General features: G+C 40.0%; 4 protein-coding genes and 1 long non-coding RNA gene across 10 annotated transcripts; 3 read left to right on the forward strand and 2 right to left on the reverse strand.

Annotated features, from left to right (window-relative positions):
- Positions 1-22: 22 nt before the first annotated feature.
- On the forward strand, positions 23-8474 carry LOC115050049 (uncharacterized). Its single transcript, XR_003841166.1, has 4 exons — positions 23-160; positions 600-716; positions 3468-3539; positions 6142-8474. It is a non-coding gene; the product is annotated as an uncharacterized LOC115050049 (long non-coding RNA).
- Positions 365-8010, reverse strand: LOC115050034 (uncharacterized). Of its 4 annotated transcripts, none has more exons than XM_029512752.1 (11): positions 7905-8010; positions 5679-5728; positions 5074-5313; positions 4868-4979; positions 4706-4778; positions 4208-4295; positions 3983-4116; positions 3681-3891; positions 3445-3532; positions 3270-3342; positions 365-2776 (listed from the first exon to the last, which is right to left on the reverse strand). In XM_029512752.1, exons 3-11 carry the CDS (start codon positions 5177-5179, stop codon positions 1775-1777), a joined length of 1887 nt encoding a protein of 628 aa, XP_029368612.1. In that variant the 5' UTR covers positions 5180-5313; positions 5679-5728; positions 7905-8010; the 3' UTR covers positions 365-1774. The 4 variants fall into 4 exon arrangements, with proteins under 4 accessions (XP_029368612.1, XP_029368594.1, XP_029368603.1 ...); XM_029512734.1 differs by having other exon boundaries at positions 4706-4781; XM_029512743.1 differs by lacking the exon at positions 5679-5728 and having other exon boundaries at positions 4706-4781; positions 7905-7980.
- Positions 8475-11736: 3262 nt separating the features above from the next.
- On the reverse strand, positions 11737-14583 carry LOC115048588 (3-mercaptopyruvate sulfurtransferase-like). Its single transcript, XM_029510180.1, has 2 exons — positions 13997-14583; positions 11737-12200 (listed from the first exon to the last, which is right to left on the reverse strand). Exons 1-2 carry the CDS (start codon positions 14574-14576, stop codon positions 11902-11904), a joined length of 879 nt encoding a protein of 292 aa, XP_029366040.1. The 5' UTR covers positions 14577-14583; the 3' UTR covers positions 11737-11901.
- Positions 13267-17301, forward strand: rps19bp1 (ribosomal protein S19 binding protein 1). Its single transcript, XM_029510194.1, has 4 exons — positions 13267-15497; positions 16120-16305; positions 16396-16496; positions 16672-17301. The coding sequence occupies exons 1-4, from the start codon at positions 15446-15448 to the stop codon at positions 16819-16821; spliced, it is 489 nt and encodes a 162-aa protein (XP_029366054.1). The 5' UTR covers positions 13267-15445; the 3' UTR covers positions 16822-17301.
- A 131-nt stretch (positions 17302-17432) lies between these two features.
- LOC115048574 (apolipoprotein L3) lies at positions 17433-22992 on the forward strand. Of its 3 annotated transcripts, XM_029510149.1 has the most exons (9): positions 17433-17738; positions 18951-19013; positions 19275-19364; positions 19930-19998; positions 20092-20116; positions 20203-20230; positions 20813-20942; positions 21084-21272; positions 22034-22992. In XM_029510149.1, the coding sequence occupies exons 1-9, from the start codon at positions 17730-17732 to the stop codon at positions 22463-22465; spliced, it is 1035 nt and encodes a 344-aa protein (XP_029366009.1). In that variant the 5' UTR covers positions 17433-17729; the 3' UTR covers positions 22466-22992. The 3 variants fall into 3 exon arrangements, with proteins under 3 accessions (XP_029366009.1, XP_029366018.1, XP_029366027.1); XM_029510158.1 differs by lacking the exon at positions 17433-17738 and having other exon boundaries at positions 19220-19364; positions 22034-22991; XM_029510167.1 differs by lacking the exon at positions 17433-17738 and having other exon boundaries at positions 18977-19013; positions 19246-19364; positions 22034-22991.
- Positions 22993-23075: the final 83 nt, after the last annotated feature.

A 23075-nucleotide genomic window follows, 5' to 3' on the forward strand; every position in this document is an offset into this window, starting at 1 on the left:
TAGTCGGTGCACTCACCGGATGTTGACACGCGTACGCGTCGCTGTTCAGATTTGGAAGCAGCTTCTTACTGACGTAAAATGTACAATCCGGATAAAAGTCCTTATATTTTAAATTACTGTCGTCTTGTTCGTCGAGGGAGAACTGGAGCCGACAATAAAGGTGACTGCTGTCTCTTAGCCTGTTAGCTGATAGCATTAGCATTAGCTATTTCCAAAACATAAAACAAACAACATTTCCCATGATTCATTTTATCGTTTCAAAATAATGAACAAGCACAAGTTAATCCTGAATTATTTAATTCAATTTGAAGTTAGTGATTTATTTTATTAAATTATAATTAAAATTAAAATCCCTATATATATATTTTTTTTTTTTTTTTTTAATAATTTGCTGGTTTCACGTTGTATTTTGTTATCTGACTAACTATGGGCACTACATTATTTGGGTATGTAAACAGGTTTAGGACCAGCATATATGGACTTTCCCAGACTATGTTGTATTAAATTGTTTTTTCTTTTAAACAAACGCAGCCAATACAAATATATCTCACTGTTTGTCTTTTCTCTATTTCCTATGTATTTCCTGTGCACCCTTCCAGATGTGAGCAAGAAGAATAAGAAGAAGATCTTAGTTCACCCAAAATGACTGAGCTGTTGAGTAGGAAGTCAGGAAGTCACCAAAGCGGTCAAATAGCTGGAAGGTCGCCCAGATCCTGGTAAGATCCAAACTACTGTGAAAGACAAGAGGATGAGGTTTGTAATGGGTCGGCCTGCTTGTAGTTCTGCACAGCATCAGTGTTTAAAAGGGAATACTCTTCAAAGTAGCATTCAGAAGTGCCACTCACCTCTGCACCGTTGTGTATCCGTCCATGTGCGTAAGCCTCACAGAGACATCTGCTACCTGCTGGGTGCCGCAACCAGCCCACAGGATTAATGAAATATCTATTAACACTTATTTTGGTCGTTTACAGCTTATTTTGTTTGTTTGCTTGTTTCATTTATTTCGTTTATTTATTTATTTTTTGCATGACGGTGCTGGGGTTTGCGTTGTCTCCACAGAGAAAATCTGTTTGCCGACCCTTTGTGTGTGGCGTTTGAATGCTAAGATGGCCTCAAAGGCATGTAGATGACTCCTAATTGCCTCTGAGGAGTGAATGTGACTGTGAACAATTGTTTTTCTCCGTTAATCGTCACTTGCGTTCTCACTTTCCTTCTCTAAACAGAGGTTGGAAGCAGAAAAGTGATTTATTTCCATTTCGGTGAAATTCAAACTCCATGCACATGCAGTATTATTAGGATTATCGCAAACTCAACAAAGTATTCCACATTTACATGACATAACAACAAATAACAAACAAAATAACAACAAAACAGTACTAAGGTAATAAGTACTATGTCTGTTCAATAAATGAAGGTTTTAATTTAAAATGAAATAAATGTTTTTTTTGTTTTTTTTTAAATAATTAAATATTGATAAGTCCTCATACATTGAAGGTATTCATCTTCAGAGTTATAGAAGTTTTCAAATAGAGTTCATTACCTTTTTTGGTGCGATGATGAATGAGTAGGTCATCCTATTCGCAACATGTTGTGGAATAAACACATAAGCAGGTGGAGAGACTGCTTAAAGTTAAAGTTGGTCAGTGTCTACAATATCAAAGAACTAATAAAAGAGGAAAAGAAGACTGAACGCCAGTCATTAATCCTGTCAGTGATTAATATTACATTCTACAGTATTTACTGCTGAGGATTCAGAAGAGCTTTGTCTGTTTTTTTAGCTCTGCTCCTGTCTCACTGGACTGTATCCATCACTAGAGGGCGCCATTGACATGGACTCAGAAATCAAACCGATCTTTTTCAGCACATGGTCTGGACTCTGAGGTTGTAGGGCTGAACTCAAATCCATCCCAGAAAACTTTAGGGGCAGTTGTGGGAATGAAGGAAGGGAGCATGGTAAAGTACAGGAAAGAGCAGGAGGGAACTGGAACTTCTTGGATCCAAAGGACTTTTCAAAGTCCTCCGGTGTCTCCTCGTGGCTCGCCTGCTCCTCACCCCCGCTGCAAATCCCTGAATCCTGGCTAACAAGCTCGGGACTCCCAAGAAGGGGCCTCTGGACTTGCTCGTAATCAGAACAAACCTGAATGGAGCCTTTTCCAAAAACACTTCCGCTGCCTCCAAAGAGCGTCTGAAAATCTACTTTTCCGTTCCCTCCCTCTCTCGGCTCCTCTTTGACCTCTGACCCCTCATCATGGCCGTCGACCACACTGATGCTGTCTGCTTCCAGGCTCTCCTGACTGACCTCCTCTCCACTGCACACTCCTGAGTCCAGACTCTGGAGCCTGAAGGACTCGACTTGGGGCTTCTCAACCTTCTCGTAGTCTGAAATGACCTGGACCGGCTCGCTGTCGTTGTTGTTGCCTTTGGAAAGCAGCTGCAGGATCTCCAGTTCTTTCTTTCTTTCTTCCTCCTTGTCCTCTTCTGCGTTTTTACCACCATCCTGACTACCAACAGATCCATCAGGTCTATCAGCAGCACGGGGCTCCAGATTATCTGTGCTGGGGAAGGGGGCCGGAGGGGGCGTGCACAAAGGGGAGTAACTGGGATTGGAGAAGCTGGAGTCATAGCTAGTTTCCATTCTCATCTTCTCCTTCAGTGCTGCCTCTCTCTTGCGCAGTGTGACAGCTTCCACAGTGAAGGTTTCCTCAACCAAAACGATTTCCTCCGTTTGCAAAGAGACTTGAAAGAGTTGGGTTGTGAAACCGGGGCTCACCCAATTCTGAGCGGAAAAAGGACAAAAGTGAGAGAGGTGATTAAATCTGCCCTACACAGCAAAGCTCCTTTATAGGTGTTAATTTTGATTAAAAAAAGACTAAGTTATAGATAGTAAAGCTCCCACAGTCGTCAGCAAAAGTCCAGTATGCTTTACATCATCATAATGATAAAGGTCATACTTCTGTTTCATATCCTACTATGACTGTATATGTTTCTGTTTTCTGTCATGAAGTTCTTTAGTATTCCTTAAATAGAGTTGCAGTAGATTATTTTTCATATATCGGCAGTAGATTGGAGGATATTTGTGTTTTTTCTTTGCTTTTAGTGAAGAATGTGTATTTTTCCCTCCAGCTTCATGAATCATTTTGGTGTCTTTCAGCTCAATGGTTCTGTTTTGTCTTTAGAAAAAGAAAAAAACTAAATTCAAGTCATATTGTTATTTCAACTATCCACTATCTATACTACTTAATCGAAATGTCTGAAGAGTCAAGACTCACTGGAAACTGTCCGTCCTTGAGGAAGGATTTTCCTGGGTCTGGTATGGGTGGACCTCTGAGCTTCTTGTAAACCCTAAATGAAGGACATTAACTTTAATTAAAGGTTTCAGAGGAAAAAACATTTTGTTGTCAAAATCGACAACAAAAGTGATACAAATATTTTGGGTCTGCTTACCAGGTTACTTTTTTATTCCTCAGGAGCACGACAGCCATAAACAAGGTGAACACTGAACCTAAAGAGATGATGACCAATACTCCACCACCTGAGAGGTAAGAACACTTCTGTTCAACAAATCTGTTGTACATGTAGAAAAAGCAAACGATCTCTCAGATAATCATCTCCTCCTTTGTGCTCTGCCCTGTTTACGTTCTTTTAAACCAAATTCTTCTGTGTGTTTTTTCTGCATTTACCTGCTAGCGGTGGTTTCCGTCTTCCTACTTCTGACACCCACGATGCAGTGGGGCTCCAGTCACTCCAGGTTGACTGGACATAGTCATTGGCAGCCAGCACTCGAACACGCGCCTCATACCGCTCTCCTTGAATTAGTGAATCTGGGTTCAGCTCTGCTGTGCACTGCTCATTGCATGTTTTGTTTTTCACCTGGGGATCCTGAGAGGGATCCTGACAAAGAAGACGTACGCGCTGTTGTTTATCGGATTGATTCTCATCAGATACGTTGTAATATTAACATAGATGTAAAGCTTGTACACACACTCCATGACAGTTCCTTGGATTTCCACTGAAGCTGGAAGATGTAACTCTTAAGCTTTCCACGAGTTTCAACTTCGGCTAACCAGGAAACATTGGCAGAGCTGATATTTAGTTTTCCCGGAGGCCAGGGTTTAACTGCAGGATCACACGATCATAGTTTGCTTTAGTCCAACATGAATAACTCATAACTGATGTTTCAAAAGATCAATATAAAATCAGGTCTCACCGTGACAAGTTGGTTTGAAGGTAATTTTCAAATTGTGCTTCGCTGGGTTACAGATCAGATTTATGGATAGCTCATGGTTTTCGAAAAACTGAAAATATGAAATCAGGAATAACACACTTAGTAAACCATAAGTTTTTTAACATGACATAAAATGTCACACACAACCATCCTCTCCCTCCCGCTCCTAGCTTAGATAAACATTAAAATAAGAATGATTTATCCCTTTATGTCACATTTTTCAGACACCATTGTCAGACAATGGCAAATAAATTGTGTAATGATGTTTATGGTGTTTCAACACCATCAGGTAGGATTTGAATTAGCTGAGCTGACTTCAGCTCACCACTGAACTCTGGATCCCCATCAGACGTTGGCTCCTGCGCCCCTGAGGTGAATGGACAGCTTTACAATCCCCAAAGTCATGCCATTACAATAACAACAAGGGTTCCTACACTGTAGACTCACAATTATTATTACAGCACAGACTCTTAAACTCACTCTCTTATTTTTTTTGAAGTCCATGGTGCACTTCTTAACTTGGTCCAGGACACAGGTAGCGTTGTATTCTAACCTTCTGAAACACAAAAATGTTAACTTAATCCTACTGCACTCAGTTCTACTTGTGTACATATATTTGAATCTGCCAGCGGCAGCCCTTACTTATCCTTATGTGCATATTTGGCCTCCAGTTTGCACACAGCATCTGTGTGGTCATGTCCACTGTTCCACTCACAAGTGATGTAACGATTATAGTCAGTGTGGCAGGTGAGATCTGTGGGAAATGAAAATACATAGAGGTGAAATTCAGACAATCAGTTAGGCTACATTAAACAGCAATAAAGAGAAAAAGAGAGAGAATCACTGACCTTTTTGTGGGAGGCTCGGACATTCTGCGCCGTCCGTTCTGCTGGTGCAGACTTTAAGCAGGCTGAGAAGTAGGAACAGCAGACAGGTTTTCTTATGTCTCTCCATTTATTGTGTCGTTAGTGGTTGGTTTTTGTTTTTTGTCTTTTCTCTGGTAGAAATCAAATCACCGTGACGGTGTGTTTCCAAAAAATTATGCATTCATTCAGGGTGTAACTTGCTGCTTTTTCCTTCTTCTCATCCTGTGGAGACAGATATGACTTTATTTCTGCGCATTCCAAAAAACACCTACATCCACAACTACAACTCCAGATTATACGCTGATCAAATCGTGTGTGGGCCTTTTTTAGAAACCCGTCGAACTCCCACCAACTGCTGCCTTATTCTAGCTTTTTTTTTTCTTCCTTCACCAGATCCAAAAAAAAAAAAAAAAACACAAACTTGTGACAAATGTGACAAACTTTAGCTGTCAATCGATAAATCAAACGATTCACATCAGAAAACACTGACAGAATAATTTAATACTGTTGGGCTTAATAAATAAGAAATAAATAAATAAAAACAGAAGTCCTGCGCTCCAGCTTTGACCTTCACTTTCTTGTCTTACCTATTGGTGAAGCTGTTCAGGATCTGTTCATCACTGTTCCATCTCCTGTGCTATATAGGAGATAAAGTTTTTTTCTGAGTCAATGGTTACCCAAACGACATAAAAAAACAAACAAGAAAAAAAAAAGCCATTGAAGATTCTCTGAAAGTCTTTGCAGCCACCCCCAAGCTTGACTAAAACCTGAAGATGAGATAAGTTTTTGTGGTGGATGTCACATATTAATGCAGTTTTCCTGTTTTCCATTTTAAAGTAATCGCATATTGATAATCATAACAGCCTCACTTTTTGTAGAACTGTTATCGTGGTTAAATAAAAATCAGTGAATCCACAGCTGGATGCTGCTCACTTTGGTGGTGATGCTACAATTTGCACAAATAACTTTTTGAAACCGTCAAATGTGTTAATTCAGCGTCTGCACTCAAAAATAAATCTGAAGCATCTTTCTTCTCCTTTTTTCTTCCAGGTGCTGCTTTCTATCTGCATAGCAATGACGTTTAAACCTGGACACCATCATTAGCGGTGCAATATCACTGCACGCAGTAAGAGTAAGAGAATACATTTCTTTCTGCAGTCGACAACCTTTTGTGTCCAATGGAAGGCGCATCTTTTTTGGTTACCGCCCCGTCACCTGTTTATAAGATTTTTAAGGTCAGATTGTTTTTTTGTTAAAATTGTTTCATTACTCTGCAAGGTGCTTCTTGGGTGTTTTTTTTTTTTTTACTTTCCTTGATCTCCTGCTGACATTTGGGCTTCCCCTACATGGGCCAGTGCCAAATAAATAAAGCTGACACTGTTGTCTGCCTCTGCCTTTCCTCTCATTCCTCTCTTTCTTCTCTCCTTTTCATATAGATACAAGCAGCCACCTGCACAAATGACACACACACACACTATAAACACACAAACCACTTCCTAACACCCATCTCTTCCCAGAAAGCTGTTGTCTCTATTAAGAAGGGGGGGGAGGAAACCATTACCATGCAATGACAATAGTATCTCACACTCTCACATACACATTATTCTCTGTATTTCTTCACATCCGCTAGCAAATGATGTATCGTCAAGCCAGAGTCCTTCAGACGGATTAGGTAACTGAGTTTCACAGGATGTTGTTTCACCACACTTAACCCTTTCACTTTAGGAGGATACATATCTTGATATAATTCAAACATTGTTTTATGACGCTGTAGTGCAAACTGCCGCTCTGTCTCATTAGTCTGCTCGTCCTGCTGCAGTGTATCTTATGCCTTTAGCCTGTTTTTTTTTTTTCCACTCTACATGCCCATCAAATGCAGCTTCATGAAAGTAAAACAGCAAAACTTAATCTGCTCATTAGGTTATTAGGCTATAACTGAATCTGTGTGGGTATGCAGTGAAAAATGCATATCAACTACATCAGCAGCATGTAGGAGTAGGAAAGATAGTCCGCGGAAACAATGGCCAGAGAAACAGTTTAATCAAAATTGATTAAAGGAAATGGAAAATGTTTGTCCCGACATCACGTCTCCCCCCCCCCCCCCCAAAAAAAAAAAAAAAAAAAAAAAAACTCAGTGACTCTAATACCCCACCAAGGTCTACTTTGTGAATATGATGTTGGTGTCAAAGTGAATGTTACTCACAGCACAGCCGAACTTGAATGAATATGTAAAACTACTGCTATGACCTGGTAATTCCCTGTAATGTGTTTTCAGGGTTCCTCTCTGTTTCCCTCGCTCACATACGTCTTCCACGTTCTTTAAACCTCCCACAGAAACCACATCTCTCGTTTTCAAATACCCTCTTCTTCTAACTTAAGATGACTCTTTCATATAAGTGCCTTTTTGTATGACAACGTGTGTAAAAGTGTATGTATGACAGACACGCTAATCGTAGAGCGTCAAATCTCCAGACTGCCAAAATGTGTTGCTGTGTTTTTTTAATGAAAGACCAGGAGATGTAGCGGCAGCTTCGGGAAAAGTTACGAAGATTACCTTGAAACACTTTTCACCGAGAAGTCTCAGATAAATAGATAGATAGATAGATAGATTCTACAAAAAAAAAGAAAGTGGTTGTTCCTTTACCACAATTCCTGATAGTGATAACACAAACACACAGCTTTATCATCCTCTAAATCACCAGCATCACAGCATAATTTCCTACAACTGGCGCTTTAAGTCTTTACCACGAAAAAAAGTTTGATCGACATCAGGAAATGTCTCTCGACTGAAGTTTATTTATAGAAGAACCTACCTGCCTGGTGTCGTTCTTTGGAGTAGTCTTCTCGTTTCTTTAGGTTAAACCTACTGATAAATTCTTTCCATGTCTGTAGCCACTGATAATACTGAAAGGGTTTGTTTTCGAGACATTTGCCAAGATCTAAAGTGACGTATGGGAAAATTTTCTGTCAAAAAAAAAAAAAAAATCCTAATGTGGTTAATGTGGTTTCACTGAAGGTAGAATGAAACTATTAGATGGCTGACAAGTTATCCACATTTCACAAAGCTTGAATAATTAGATGAAAACCCCTGTTTAGTTTTAGCTTTCTTTTTTGTTTGTGACTTTTTCTGTTGCCTTCTTTTGCTTTTCATGTTTCATGACACTTAATATGACTTCACTAGCAGGCAACAGAGATGTATTAAAGAAAGTGATCAGTTGGTTGATGTTAGTCTTACTTCCTCCTTACATTGGCAAACTGTGGAAGAAATGGGAGATCAAATCTGCATTTCACAGTTTTTCATGCAAGAATACATTCTGCAATTTAGCAGGATGAGTTTAAAAAAAAAAAAAAAAAAAAAAAGCTATTCAAACTGTCCCTTCAAGTGGATGGGTACTTGCTTGTAGTCAAATCAAAAGCCCCATATTTCTGGGAAACGGAAACATAAGCCTTAACCATTCAGCTGCTGGGTCACCTGGACACGTTTTTCTAGCCTTTTCTTCCCTGGAATTGCGCCCTAGAAAGCAGCCAGCAGTGGCTGATTCCTCCCAACGTAGAGCCTGCTGAAGCACATTGGACCAGTGGACAGGTTGCTGTGCAGCTCTTCGCAGTGCACCTGCTGTTTGTTGGCTTTGACTCTGCATTCGGCTCGTCCCCGAAATCTGCTGGTGTCCTTCACACTGCTGTCGCATAGAGAGCGTTTTGATAAACTGTCTGTGTGTGTGGTGACCAGATGCACAGGAGCAGACAGGAGAGCACTCCAAAGACTGATAAACACAGCTTGTCCTCTCCCAATAAAGTTATTCTCTAATCCCCCTCAGATTGGGCCTCGGCTAATGACCATGCACATGGACATTATAGACTTTCCAATCAGAAACCATCAACATGTGGCGTAACACCTTGGTCACTCTGATGCCGGACACGTGTGTCAGGAACAGCGAGCAGCCAGCAGGGTTCGAGGTCAAACAAACGATCTCGTGGAGCTCCTTCAAAAATCTGAACTTTAGAAAATCCAGACACATCGAGCATGTGTTCTACTTTTCTTTTGTTTTTTTTTTGTTTTTTTTGGTGGTAGGGGTTCTATTTGTCAGCGGACCTCACCTGGTGTAGATACATCGCTTACCAGGTGGGGAAGGCCCTGCAGAGACTTAACTTCCTCAGGAAATGGCAAGAGACGCAACATCGGTAAAAAAAAGACAAGAGAGTCGGCTGCACCCAGTTTCTTGTACGTCCCTGTGCGATAACAATAACAGGTATTCTGTTTTATTCTATTTTGTTCTAATTACAGGCCAGTCGAATACAAAGCAACAGACTAAAAATGTTTTTCTTCTCAAAGGTTGTCATTACGTCCATTGGCCTGTTACTCCAGCAGCTAAACTGACTTAGTGAAATTTTACTTTAAGAATCAAATTTATTCGAAACCAAAAAAATACATTTTAAAATCAACATATTCCCAGTGATGAAGTCCAAAGCAGGAAAAAAAAAAATCAAAATAAATATTTTTCTATTTCATTGATATTTGAAACATCAGTGGGTGAAAAAATGCAAACTGCTTGGCGTCATGTGAGGTGCGCATGTTGAACCACAAACAATTCACCACTTCAGCTTTTTGTGAACCAAAATGCAGAGATGAAACTTGTTGCTCTGGTAACAGCAGCTGTTATTGTGAAGTGGCGTATTGGTTGGGTTAACGGATACCACTGCCACTGTGGGCCAGAGCATCTGCATGGAGAAACTCTGCATGCTTGTTGTTTGAAAGAACTCAGTTAAAACACGTAGAAAATGGCCAACAGTCTGAACCTCAGCGGCCTCTTTTCCTGCCGTTCCTGTCAATCTCCCACTGCACTTACAGGAAAGGCACAACAAAAAGGTACGACTATACTAAATGTAACCTGTCTTGAACCTTTACTGCCCTCAAGTGGACAATGTTTGTGTTTTTTTTTTTTTTTTTATGTGGTTAGAAAACGGAAATTAACTGAACTTGCATCAATAACATATACAATTGCTTAATACAATGAGAAGGAAGAACGTGTTACTACTTTTCCAAATATATTGCCAGTCCTGAAACATGGCAGCATAAACTAAACACATTTATTTATTTATTTTATTTTTTAATTACCTGATTATCTTTTTTTTCTTTCAGTTGATTGAAAAAAATTCTATATAATAAAAAAAAAAAATAATCAAAAACTACTTTAAGACTGAAAAAGAAAACGGATAGATTTCTGGCAACCTGCTGCCCCTCTTAACTTTAAAAAGTGTACCATTGAACTTGACAAAGAGATAACAGAAAACACACTCACCACTTAGGGCCAAGTCAAAAAAATAAAGGGACCACTCCTCCAGGCTGCAACTGCTGAGATAAAAAAAGCTGGCCGACTCCTCTTTGTCTCATTTGTGTGACGTCCATTCAAGGGGGAAATCTGACCCTTGTGAGTCAGCTAAAACCTTTGATAGAGTACCACTTTAAAAAAAAAAAAAGGGGGGGGGGGAAGACAAGTACTGTAGAAGTCTCACTTCTCCTTGCGTCAAATAATTCTTGAGTATTTTAAGTCCCGGTCCTATGACTTTGTGTATTTAAACATAACACAGAAACTCGTTTTGATAGAGAGGAATTTACTTATTTCTGTTTTTGTTGAAAAGATGTCACAGCCAAAGAGCACTTTTGGACATTATGTTACGACAGGAAACACATCAAACACTGACAGTTATTGAGATTGAGATTGAGATTGAGATTTATTCTTTGAATCACTGGTAGGTATCTTATGATTGAAGGAAAAGAAATATTCTTGAGGTGTGTTTTTGTTGTATGGCTGTGCCTTTGTTTTGTTTGTTAGTAATGTATTATCGGGTCGGAGCGGCTTGGTGAGGAAAAATGACCGACAATCATCTTTAAATGGTTGTGTAAGGTTAGTTTTAGAGTTTAGCATGAAGTTATGATAGTCATTGGAAACACAGGTGAATCGTAGGTAGTAAGACAATAGGGGTGTGTTTGTGACAACAAATGACAATGAAACAATGAACGTTTTTGGGACTTATTGCAAGCCAACATGACATTACTCATGAAATTTAAATGATGAGTGAGATAATGTCTAGGTTAAGGTTAAGCTAAGAGGGAAGTAATGGTTAAAGCTCTCCAGGAAAATAATGCAAGCCAGTGTAAAGTCCTCTATGGTATTGGACACAAGTGTGTGTGTCAGCAGTGTGACTATTTGGGTCAAAGGTCCAAAGACTTAACGGTCAACCTCAAAGTGCATTTTCCTCCTCAGGTCTGTTTTGTGTCCTGTCAGCTTCAGCAAATATACTCAGAAAAATATTTAAAGATTACGTGTGTGTGTGAGATTTATTTCAGAAACTCTCAAGTCACGGTGACTGAAAGTGCTTCTGTGTTTTACTGCATCCATAAGCAAACGTTTCCAGTTTCAGAACTGAGTGAAAAGTCAGGTTTAGTGCTCAAATGTCCTCGACTCTTCAGCCAACTCTGCTATAAGTCTGTATGACTGCGTTCCTTTTTTTATGTCAAAGAAATATGTTGATTTATGAACAGAGCTTTGAAAGTAACCAAACATCGCCAAACATCCAGCAAGAGCAAGTTCCAATTAAAAAAACTTTTGACACATTGTTGTGTGAAACACACAAGATGTTGATTTGTGTTAGGCTAAGCTAACAGCTGCTAGCCGTAGCTCGATATTTAGAGTGCCGCCATGACAGTGGAATGAAACTTTTCCAGAATTTTCTAACTGTTCCTTTTCTTTCTTCCTTCACTGACCTGCTGTCCAACCATCAAACACACCTCCTGTACTTGTCGGCCAATCACAAATGTTTCCCTCGTCCTTCAGATATCACGTGCTCGGGCACAGCGCGGGTGTACCACTCTGACCACCCGCCGTCGTACACCGACACCCCCGGGTGCCCGCACTCGTGGGCCGCCAGCGCCACGTGGCACGCCGTCACGGCTGAGCCACATGACACACAAAGAGGGCGACTGAGGTCCACACCCGCCCGGGCGAACAGAGCCCGGAGCTGCTCCTTCGGAAGGAAGTGACCCGACGGGGACAGGAAGGAGTGGAAGGGCATGCTGATGGAGCCGGGGATGTGTCCGGGCTCTGTGTCTGCCAACGGGAGAAAGACCAAACAGTCAGTGTTTTTATGAACTGTTTGTGTTTGTGTTAACAAAGTACAGTTTATAATTCGGATCAAGCAGGCCAGAGAGAATTTCACTTTTGGTTCAGTTTTAATTCAGTTTTAGCCGTCTGCCCCGATCAAATATTGATTTAAAAAAACTAAACAACACTCTGACACTGAGGGCGTTAAATTAAAATTCAGGACAAATGAAATTTTTGACCTGAAATAACGTTCTGTTGGAAAAGATAGAAAAGAAATTACATAAAGTCTAGAAATAGGATTGCGGTGAGTCATAGCAGTTGGGTCATAGGAAATCCGAGGGTTTTGTAAATGTGTGAGACAATCGAACAGGCTGATCTTCCTATGAACCTTTCGTCCTTTTTTTTTTTTTTTTTTGAGCACACGAAACAGCACAACGCAACGCGAGCTCTGCGTGCATCAGAGAAACTAAGAGATCAGAAGCTACTCAAAGCGGTCAGTCTGCAGGCTGAGGTCAAAGTTCACTGCTGGCACCGAGTTCACAAGTGGAGTTTCACCCTGTCAATTATTGAGTCTAACCCGAACCCTAACCCGAGTCTATCAACGATGAAGATAAAGCACGTGTTCTCAGGCTCTAAATTCTCCCTGCTGCTCTCAGTGACTGCGGACAAAATGCAGTTCATGCGAGCGCATTCTGTCTTCAAAAAGGACACACACAAGGAAGTCGGGTTCTCAGTGGCCCATTAAGGTTTTTCCATTTCACGCCCGTCCCATGCTGAGTCCGAGAACGGCCATCTTTCTGTTGTGATGTTGTCATGCTTATGTGGCTGCATTTCCTCCTCATTTGTTTGTGAAAAAGTTGTAGCATAAGATCAAAATTGGCCTTTATGTTTTCAGAATAACACTCAATGGGGGGCCTCATATTTAGAAAGCTACGATTATATGAAAAAAACATGTCTCCTATTTTTCAAAGTCTTGTTTGATGAAATGTGATTTCAGACATTTGTCATTTTACGATATGAGATACAGTTTGATTTAGAAATAAGTACTATACATAAAATTAATAGGCCAGTATTTCATTATTTGCAATCACAATTTGCTTTTCTATTGAAATTAAGTATCACTGATATAGTCAAGTGCAATGTCGCACAAAATTTGCTATTTGATGAGGATAATGTTTAGGCAGTTTTATTTTTAAAAAAGTGACTAATGATATTAATTTCAAACATTTTCCATGTTGACAAGCAGCTTCTCTGTTTCTCTGCTCTTCTCCTAATCAATCTTCTTCTGATCAATGGATGAACAGGATCTGATCAGGAAGCTCGAGTAATTTGATAAATGGAATCAGGAAGGCTGGATTTACTGTAATTAGAGCGTCCAATAAATTACATGTATTCAGAGAAACATTCATAAGCGGCTTAGGGTTAGAAGATGAGTTCTTGTAGTTGACTAAATTGGAAGTGTGTGCAGAAAGTACACCAGCTGTATGAGTCAGACTTTAAACTATGACAGCATGCAGCGTGATGTTCACTTCCCCAACACTGTCAGTAATCATTATTATTGGGTGACATATCCATCATCAGCATCATGCTCTGTGTTAACGTGCTGAAAGGACAACATGTGATGTTTAGAGATAACAACTGTATGTTTTCCATTCCTGTTTTCTTGTTTTCGGGTGCTGCTCGGTGTAGCTGGAGTGGACCTGAGACTGGGAGCTGTTTTTGGTATAATGAGCCCATCATGTTTTATTACTCTATAATTTTAACTGTCAGTCTGACCCAGGCTGTTTTGGTGGCCCACTTACTGTCTCTGGGTTCAGGGTCCAGGCCTCTGAACCTGCCCGCCGGCCTCGCGTCCACCACCTGGAACTTCTTGGTGTCCAGGTTGTCCAGGACGTCCTCGTAGCTCTTGATCCATGACCGGTTCAGGGAGGCCCTGAACTCGCTGGGTGCCGGTGGGACGTAGCTGTCGCTGACCGGTCGACCCTCCAGCTCCCAGTTCCGCAGCCCCCCGTTGAGCAGCGAGACCTCGCTGTGCCCGAAGACCCGGAACATCCACCAGACTCTGGGCGCCGAGAACGCGCCGAACTCGCTGGCGTCGTAGACCAAGACGTGCGTGTCGCTCCCGATTCCCAGACTCCCAACGTAGTCTGCAAAAGCCCTCTCGGAAGGCAGCATGTGGTCCAGAGGAGAGGTTTTATCACAGCACTGGTCTATGTCGAAGAAGGCCGCCCCCGGTATGTGTCTTTTCTTAAACTCGCTCTTGGCGTTGCGCCGCAGTTTGGGCAAATACCAAGAAGTGTCCAAAACGCGCACTTTGCGCTGCGCCTTCGCGGCCTCTGTGAGCCATTTGGAGGCGACCAGAGCTCCGGCCTGGAGCGCCATGGTGACTTCTGAAGAGGTACACAGGCCCGAAATAAAATAAATATATATATTTTAAAAAAGAAGAAGTTCAAGGAGCTGGAGTTTTACAGGAGAGAGGCAAATCCTGTGCCAGAGGTTGAGAGCGGCAGAGAGAGCAAGTGAATGGTGGAGAGGGAGGGAGAGAGAAGGCCTGAGATAAAAACACGTCAGTTTGTGTCTGCTGCAGCAGCTGGAGCTGAAGGTCGGAGTCTCCTCATGGGATCTTTTCTGCAGAGATGAAGTTTGATTCAGAAAAAAAAAAAAAAACAGCTACAGGTCAACCCGCAAATCTGAATTCCCAACCAAATTTTGGCCAATATCAAACAGATAAATAACAGTCTTCTCCCTGCACTCATTAAATTGTCTCACACTTGTTCTTTGCACTGCACTTTGAAACCATGCTTCTGTTGTTGTTGCTGCTCCAGACCAGGGGGATGTCGACATGTGCAACATTAAAATCAGGATGGAAATATAATTTCGGAGATATCCCATTATGACCTTATAATTATATATTTTTAAGTTAGATATTTTTGCATTCCTGATCCTAAAATAAAAGTTTTTAATGAGATTGAACTGCTTTTTTGCCCCTCTTCTATGCAAGTTAAATCAATTTAATTGTTTTTAATAAATAATTATAATAATAATAATAATAGCAATAAAAACAGCCGGCCGTGCAGCTGTTATTGGCAGGTAGGAACTTTCCTTCGACTTCTTTTTTTCCAGCCGCCTCCTTTTAGTTGGTGCACACAGCGGAAGTCCCCGGATGTTGACGGACCCACATGTCGCCGTCCGGCTCCTTCTCCGTGCAGCTCGACTTTAATTAGAAAGAAGCTCCAGTTTTCTGAACCGGGATGTCGGCGTCGTTGGTCCGCAGAGGACTGGAGCTCCTCGACGATATCCGAGGTGACTGTTTTAATAACAACAACGATGGATAACATGATGGGAAACTGGTGCTCATTTTGGTTTTACGAGTTTCATTTAAACAGTTTTAGTTAAATTAGTTTAATTGGCCTGCATTTTTTTTAGCCAACATGTCGAAAATACTACATAATGTTTGGTTAAAAAAAAAATAAAAAAGACCAAAAACAAAATGGCTTTTTTTTTTTTGCCATCTTCTTATTGTTTAACGAGGAAAGAATAAAACATTAACAGCAGAGTCAAGACTTCTGAAGTCTGAATGCATCTGTCAGCCAGAAGGTGCAAAACTTTGTACAGTGTCTTCTCAAATTGTTGTTGTGTTGTAGCAACTTAATACTGAGTCACAAAGCTCACACACTTCTGTCAGCTTCCTCTGTTCCACTACAACTGAATGACTTTAATACACTTGTGCCACTAATACCTGTTTGTGTCTCCATTTTTGGTTTGTGTGTTGTCCTTTCAACGGAAATAATCGATTTAAGGATTTTCTGAATTGGGACTTGTATTAATATTTGGATGCACCGATGAAGCCCCAGCTTCAGTACGCCGGCTGCCAAGTGCTCTGGTTGAAATGTGGTTTTCTGTCTTTCTCCGTGTCCTGTGCCAGATGTGAACAACGTGAAGAAGAAGAAGAAGAAGCAGCAGCAGACGACCCCCAGCTCAGCCACTGTCATGGAGCTGGTGAGCACCAGGCGGCACGGAGTCACCAGGCAGGTCAAACGGCTGCAGGGCCGCCTGGGCCCCGGCAAGAGCAAAACCACGGTCAAAGACAAGAGGATCAAGTCCGCAGTGGGTCAGTCTGCATCGGGGCTCAGAGGGAAATGGAGTGATGTTGTGCATCTGTTGCTCTAAACCGTCTCATCTCCTCTGGTGTTTATTACAGAGGAGTTCAGGAGGAAGAAGAAGGGGAAGAGCCTGATGAGTAAAAACCTCAAATACTTCATGAATACCAGCCACAAAACAAACGATTCAGTCACTTTGAAGGTAAGAAAGGCAGCGGTCATGCTGCTGAGCTGCTTTTCTCTGCTTTATGTTCGAAATAGTGTTGTTTGTTTTTTATCCCAGGTATTGTTCATCAAAACGCAAAAAGTGGGATGCGTCTCTTTATTTTCAGTGCGTTTTATCTCATTTGTCGTCTCGCTCCTTCTCTTCCACTTAGATCCAGCATCACAATACAGGCAGACAGTCCAGGGAGCGCCCAGAACGACCCGCCAAGAAGGCCAAGGAGCCCCAGTCGCTGTTCACAGAGGAGGAGTTCCAGCAGTTCCAGAAGGAATACTTTGGCAGGACTGTCGAAGAGAAGAAATAAAGACAATAAGGACAAACTGCAGCATGAGAGGGAACGACAGCTGCATTGTTTTTCTGGACCAAGTTCTCTCTATTTAGTTCCACTTCACCGCTCACAAATGGAACAAGATTCCTCGATGAGAAATGTGGGATCTCTGCTGCTGTTTGGACTTTAAACGCAGACAGGAAGAACCTGATTTGCCTGTCGGGGTTATAAGATGCTGTTATTCATCACTTTATGAGATTTCATTAGAAAAGATGCAACACGTGCAAAGTTCATTAAATGGTTGTAATAAAGACAGATGTAGTTTTTACTGCTTTATTTCATTATTCCAATCATTATATTCCATTTTGTGCCAGAATCAAATAGTTTTCCTTTTTTTAAGAAGGTTTTTGTAGGTTTTCAATATGAAACATTACTCTTCATATTTTCTCAGTTGTCTCACTTTTATTCTGGTTGTAATAGCAATAAATCAACATGCCAAAAGGTTTTGAAAATGGATGGAATTGCGTTAGTTCATGACCTTGTTTTATATTTTTAAGAATGAAATGAATTTGCATGAATGCTCAGTTCGGGAGGACTGTTTTAGAGGTTGATGTTAAAAAGGTTTTGCCCCCACTAGCTCTCTGTGTGATGCAGCAGAAAGCAGTAAATAATCCTCCTGAAATCCCAATTTCCAAGAAGTGATCACATGATATATTCATGTTGTTTGTCCATCATCTTTAATATTTGCCAAATCATCATTCCAAAACTTGAAGAACCTGTAAAGTGAGATAGTTAAAAAAAAAAAAAAATACTTGGGTGGCACTGAATCAGTGATGGAATGATGTCAGTTGCTTTCATCTTTGACAGGTTGAGCTTTTAAAGAGCTGTGATTTCGAATCATCCATTAATAGGTGTGAGAGCAGCTGCAACACAGAAGCTGAACAATGTCTCAGGTAAGAAATCTGACAATTTCATACATTTCAATTATTCAGAGATGATGAAATGATGATATTAAAAAAATTTTCTGATCGCAGATTCCCTTTGGCTGTTTGAGGTTATCTTTTAAAGTGTAATCAGTGACAGCAGTGAAATCTGTTTGTAACTTTATCTCTTTCGTCCTGTTCTGGTTTGTTCTGAGGACCTCAGATCTTTGTGATGGGGAATTGAAATAATCCGTCAAACGTTTTCAAAAGTGAAACATTATTTTGTAGTCAAGTCAACAGCAGGGGCAGAGTGCTGTACAGAATCATATTCATGGAAAATTAGCTGGCACGAAAAAATGTTTGCTGACTGTGAAGTTATTGTGTTTTACTGACCAGCCTGCTGGTCTGATCCGTAGAGGACTGGAGCAAAAGGAAGATGAGTAACAGCTGAAAACTAAAAGCAACCTGGGCTTCAAAAAGTTCCCAGTAAAGCCACAGCTTTACTGTATCCACCCTGCAGTGAAGCAACGATTCGGCAAAAGAATTCCCAACAAAGTATTGCATCAATTAACAAACATTTCAGAACTTTCTGTAACTTTCTGTTTTTTTATCAATCTTAGTAGTAAGTATTGTAATATTTTGAGTTACTGGTTTTGTCATTTTCATACTCATCTAAATTAAAGCAAACATAATATAATAGTTGTATATATTACATTCACTTTCTTAATTGAAAAAATTACATTTTAGATCTTGGACAAATCGATTAAATTGTTTCTGTCATAAAGTGTTGTTTACGCTCTACAGAATGCAGTAATCAAAAGGTTAAAATAACAAAGGTTTTTGTGCAAAGTGAAAGTGAAATTAAAGTGAATGCATCAACATCAAAAATACCAGCAAATCAAGCTGATCAGCATTCATTCTTCAATGTGGCAGATAATGCCATATATGCGCAGACTTGGACTCAGTATTAATGATGCCTTGCTCCTGTTGTTCCTGGGAACACAACAGTATTTTTCTTGTCATATTATTCTGTAGATTATAACCCAGATTAAATCATGGGAATTACTTTTTTTTAGGTTTGTCTGGGAAATGTGCTCTAGACAGGACTGTTTTGCAAATGTTTGCGCTGTCTTTGTAAATGCAGTTTTACAATCAGAATTTGTGTAAAAAAGCAGAAATATATGCAGAAAATCCTCCATGCAGCTCCGCTGTGTGTGATGAATTATACCTCCTCTTTTCCAGAATTCAGGGCGTCCAGGTCCAATGCAGAGGGGACAGCCATCCACTCCTCAGTCTCCCACAAAGGTCGGCTCATTAATCTATTCTACAATGAATTCAAACACAAATGTGCTCTAATGTGTTTTTCTTATCTATGGTGGAATAAAGAATTAGCTGCATTCTGATATCTTTATGAAACTTTAGTTCTAGAATTAGCTGATGACATGATTTTGATTTGAACTGTTGACACATTTTCTCCTGTCCTGGCATTAATTTTTATCCTTTATTCATAGTGTCTTATTTAAAAATCCATATGCTGCCATAAATATCAAATAATTTTAAACTCAGAGAGCTCCTCCACCAGTGCTGCCTAAGAAATGGACCATTATGAGAACTATATCAAGTGAAACTGGAAAGGACAACTCTGACGTAATAGAGGTATGGTCTCTTTATTTATCTTAATCTACTCATAAAGTATAAGTAAATGAAAAATCTTCTCATCTCATTTTGGGGACCTGCAGAGCCAAAATAAAAGTAGAGTTTAACTGTTAAATTTTCCTCAACCAGGCAGAAGCCTGTAGAAAGTAAACCCTCAATTTTCTCCATTGCTGCGTGAGGAAAGCTGAAAAAAAAAAAAAAAAAAATTGTTGTGATGTTATTTGTGTGTGTATTAAAAATAAATGCAACCAATGTCATGAAACATACTTAAATCTACCCAGTATGATATACAAAACAAAAAATGTATATGTTGATGTATAGAAGGAAACCAAACTTGCAAAATGCAAAATTATGTATCCAGGCAGACGTGTTTCAACAGACCTGTAGATTTGTGATAATAGAAATCTGTACAATCTAAAGGCTGAAGTTAAAAAATTTCCTGTTTTGGGGTGAAGCTGAAAGGTCACGTACAGCAAAAGAATGAAAATAGTCCATCAGACTGATGAAATGATATGAGAAAAAAACTTGAAATCCACACCCATTAACATGTCCCTTCTCTCTAAAGCGTTATTCTCATGTGATGGCTGAACTGTCACCTTCTGCAAAGAATGAAACTCCAAACAGAGCACCTGATGTAAGAAAAAACTTTAATTTTCTTACAGATATTTCATTAAAACTGTAATTTTTATATACATAATTTAAACACCACCGCTCATCTTCTCAACAGGTTGCTAACTGGAATGGAAACACCTGTAAGTAAAACACTGTGAAAGTATCCATGTTCCTAATTAATGGGTGTGCCGTCTTGTTACTAAACTGCAGTTTTATTGAGTTGCAGCCTTTGAAAAGGTTGGAGACCCCGGGGAGTGAGTAGCTACACCTTTTTAAATCATTTCAAATCAACACTCTGTAGTGGAAACAGAGGGCTGAGGGGAAAAGACAACATGCTCATTGTGACAAATCTTGCATGCTGATTCAGAGAATAAATTATGTTGACCATTTGTTTACCATTCCAGTTAACACTAAATGGAATGTGTAGGTGGGGTTGATGGGAATCAGTGTGGATTAGTTTTGCAAGTATTTTTAATCATTAACCTGAAGACTATGAACAATTTATCCCGAGAGGGAACCTAAGTGTATTCAGTTTGGAGAAACCTGGAGTTTCACAGCACTGCACAAAGTAAAAACAAATTAATTGTTGTGCCAACTTCATGGGAAAATCAAGAAACTCCTAATGTTGACAGAATTCATTCTCTGAGTCAATTTTCACCAAATTCTTTGTAATTGATCCAATAGTCTCATTCAGTGTGTTGAGTAAAGTGTTGGACCAGGTTATTAGTAAGAGCTTTTCTGATTGAATAACCAAAACACCAAAATGTTAATTGGTTTATCAGCTGTGTCGCTGCTTCTCTTTTAATGATAACAATGGTCTTATCAACACATTCCAGGGTCATCACGGCTGAAGCTAAGGCTCTTTGTAAAGCTATCAAGTCTTACATCTTCCTGTTTCATGAACAACATAGCATGCTGAAGGAAAAAATAGGGACGCTGCGCAGCATTGCTGACAATTTGGACAAGGTAACAAGACTTAATGCCATAACAAAAGCTCAAATAAAAAAGTAATATAAAACCTCACATAAACTATTGGGCCATTTAAATTGAAATGTGATTCATTGATTATTGAGTGTAAATATCAAATGAGTTCCCTTTACATTGAAGGTTTCCAAGCGGACAAAGATAGCTGGAATTACTGGTGGAGCTACGACTGCAGCGGGAGGTGTGGCAGCAGCTGCTGGAGTGATTTTATCCCCAGTTACAGCAGGAGCCTCTCTGGCCCTCACTGCAGTCGGCGTGGGTGTGGCTGCAGCGGGCGGTGTCACCGGGGCATCAGCCGCCATCGCTCACGGGGTGATGAAACTTAACTGATTTACACTCTGTCTTTATGTATGTGAGAATGCATTTATGTTTTTGCCTTTTTAAGTTGCACTTCCTTTTTGTGTTTTTACTTTATTGTGCAACCTTCCTTTGGGTCAGAACCGTGTGGGAAGAGACTATAATATCTTTATGTACAATAAAAACACAGAAAGAGCCAACCCCAGAGGACAGAGGACAGGCCTGATACAGACACAAACAACGGTTCAACGGGCAGTTTTACAGCCACAGAGTAACCTAAAATGGATGTTTTAAGATGAGAGGAGGCATGAACAAACTACACACAAAGACCTATTGTCAGGGGTTCAACACAAAATCATCTTGGTGGCTTCAGATAAGGGAGGTATTCAGCACGAAGTTTAGAACATTCTCCTTTTTGATGCCCCCTAATGGTAGCATTAAATACAACCTTAAATAAATCAAAATAAATCAATCAATCGCCTTTATTGTCATTATACATAATACAACGAGATTGGGGCCACCACAATCAATGCAAAGAAGATTATAAAATAAAATAAATAAATAAATGAAACAAAACTAGAAAAATACCTGAATGTAGGATATTTGAAATGTAGAGCATATCTACAATATATACAGTGTACAGAGAAAACTCAGTTAAAAAGAGTAAAAGGGGAGAGAACGTTTTCCACTTTTCATTAATTTGATGATGCTTTGGTTTGCTTTAACTTCTTCCAATGCACATGTCGTGAGATCGATCATTAATTGTGTCTCTGCAGGTGAGCACATCTGGTGACAAGAAAAAAATCGACAAGCTCCTCCAGGAGTACAAGGACCTCATGAAAGAAATCACAGAGCGCCTGAAGGTTGTCTGTGAGTGTATGGAGAAGCTAAAGCTGCATGATCTGGCCGTTCTGTGTGAAGCCAGGAAGATTTCAGAGAAGATATCCAGAATGATAGATCTGGCAACCACTGGAGGGGCGAGTGCCAACACCTTAGAGTCTAACACTAAGGCATTTGGGCAGATTGAAGGCTTTGCCCTTGCAATGGATTTCTTCTACTCCCAGGAAAAAGATGGGCTGAAGTTAAAGAAGGGCCTGGAGTCAAAGCTTGCACAGAAAATCCGCAAACTGTCAGAGGATCTTGACAAGGGATTGGAAGAGCTCAGACAAATCAAGACCTTGTTCATGAAATATTGTAAAGTGGTGTAAATGGTCTTTAACAAAGACCACACCCTTCCTCCGCCTGCTTTAATGTTAGGCTTGGACAGTGAAAAAAGGGTTAGGGTGGTTTTGCAGCTGACAACATCAGACTGTTACTTTGACAGATATAACCAAAGTTAAATTGTGCGTAAAATCACCTTTAAGTGTTTCATACTCTTTGTTTCTTTGTATGATGCTCTAAATATTTTCTTAGATTGAAAACCGTCATATATATCCACACATTAGCCTCAATATTATATTCCTAGTTGACTCGTGAATGCAATGAAATAAAATTCTTTTAATAGCTGATTTTAACCACCAGGGGACAGTCTGGCTCCTTGTTCTGCCAGACACAGTTGGGTTCATTAAGTTTATCCCACAACTTCTATCAAAAAAATCGTAATGTTGCTTATTTAGAATCACATGGACAAATCACTGCCTACAATAAACGGTGCATGAACAAAGGAGTGATCTGTGATTGTGTTTTTAGGAATAAAATAACAATAATTCATGCCAAAAAATGTGAGCTCTGAATCTTCAACCAAATTTACCATTAAAATAAAACTCTCCTCTCGGACAGTAATTGCATTTATATTATGTAACACACGTTTGCTGTTGG

Source organism: Echeneis naucrates, chromosome 1 (genome assembly GCF_900963305.1).
Source record: "Echeneis naucrates chromosome 1, fEcheNa1.1, whole genome shotgun sequence".
In the NCBI taxonomy this organism is placed as follows: Eukaryota; Metazoa; Chordata; class Actinopteri; order Carangiformes; family Echeneidae; genus Echeneis; species Echeneis naucrates.

What these genes read in the sequence shown, in the direction of transcription:
- LOC115050034 (XM_029512734.1), bottom strand. Translation starts at nt 5,179, where the DNA reads ATGGAGAGACATAAGAAAACCTGTCTGCTGTTCCTACTTCTCAGCCTG. An exon ending in AAATATGCACATAAGGATAA is followed by an intron (nt 4,782 to 4,867) that starts GTAAGGGCTGCC and finishes TTTGTGTTTCAG; the next exon opens with AAGGTTAGAATACAACGCTA. An exon ending in ACGGAAACCACCGCTAGCAG is followed by an intron (nt 3,533 to 3,680) that starts GTAAATGCAGAA and finishes CTTACCTCTCAG; the next exon opens with GTGGTGGAGTATTGGTCATC.
- LOC115048588 (XM_029510180.1), bottom strand. Translation starts at nt 14,576, where the DNA reads ATGGCGCTCCAGGCCGGAGCTCTGGTCGCCTCCAAATGGCTCACAGAG. An exon ending in GGACCCTGAACCCAGAGACA is followed by an intron (nt 12,201 to 13,996) that starts GTAAGTGGGCCA and finishes TCCCGTTGGCAG; the next exon opens with ACACAGAGCCCGGACACATC.
- rps19bp1 (XM_029510194.1), top strand. Translation starts at nt 15,446, where the DNA reads ATGTCGGCGTCGTTGGTCCGCAGAGGACTGGAGCTCCTCGACGATATC. An exon ending in GAGGATCAAGTCCGCAGTGG is followed by an intron (nt 16,306 to 16,395) that starts GTCAGTCTGCAT and finishes TGTTTATTACAG; the next exon opens with AGGAGTTCAGGAGGAAGAAG. An exon ending in ACGATTCAGTCACTTTGAAG is followed by an intron (nt 16,497 to 16,671) that starts GTAAGAAAGGCA and finishes TCTTCCACTTAG; the next exon opens with ATCCAGCATCACAATACAGG.
- LOC115048574 (XM_029510149.1), top strand. An exon ending in ACAACTCTGACGTAATAGAG is followed by an intron (nt 19,365 to 19,929) that starts GTATGGTCTCTT and finishes TTCTCTCTAAAG; the next exon opens with CGTTATTCTCATGTGATGGC. An exon ending in AAGGTTGGAGACCCCGGGGA is followed by an intron (nt 20,231 to 20,812) that starts GTGAGTAGCTAC and finishes AACACATTCCAG; the next exon opens with GGTCATCACGGCTGAAGCTA.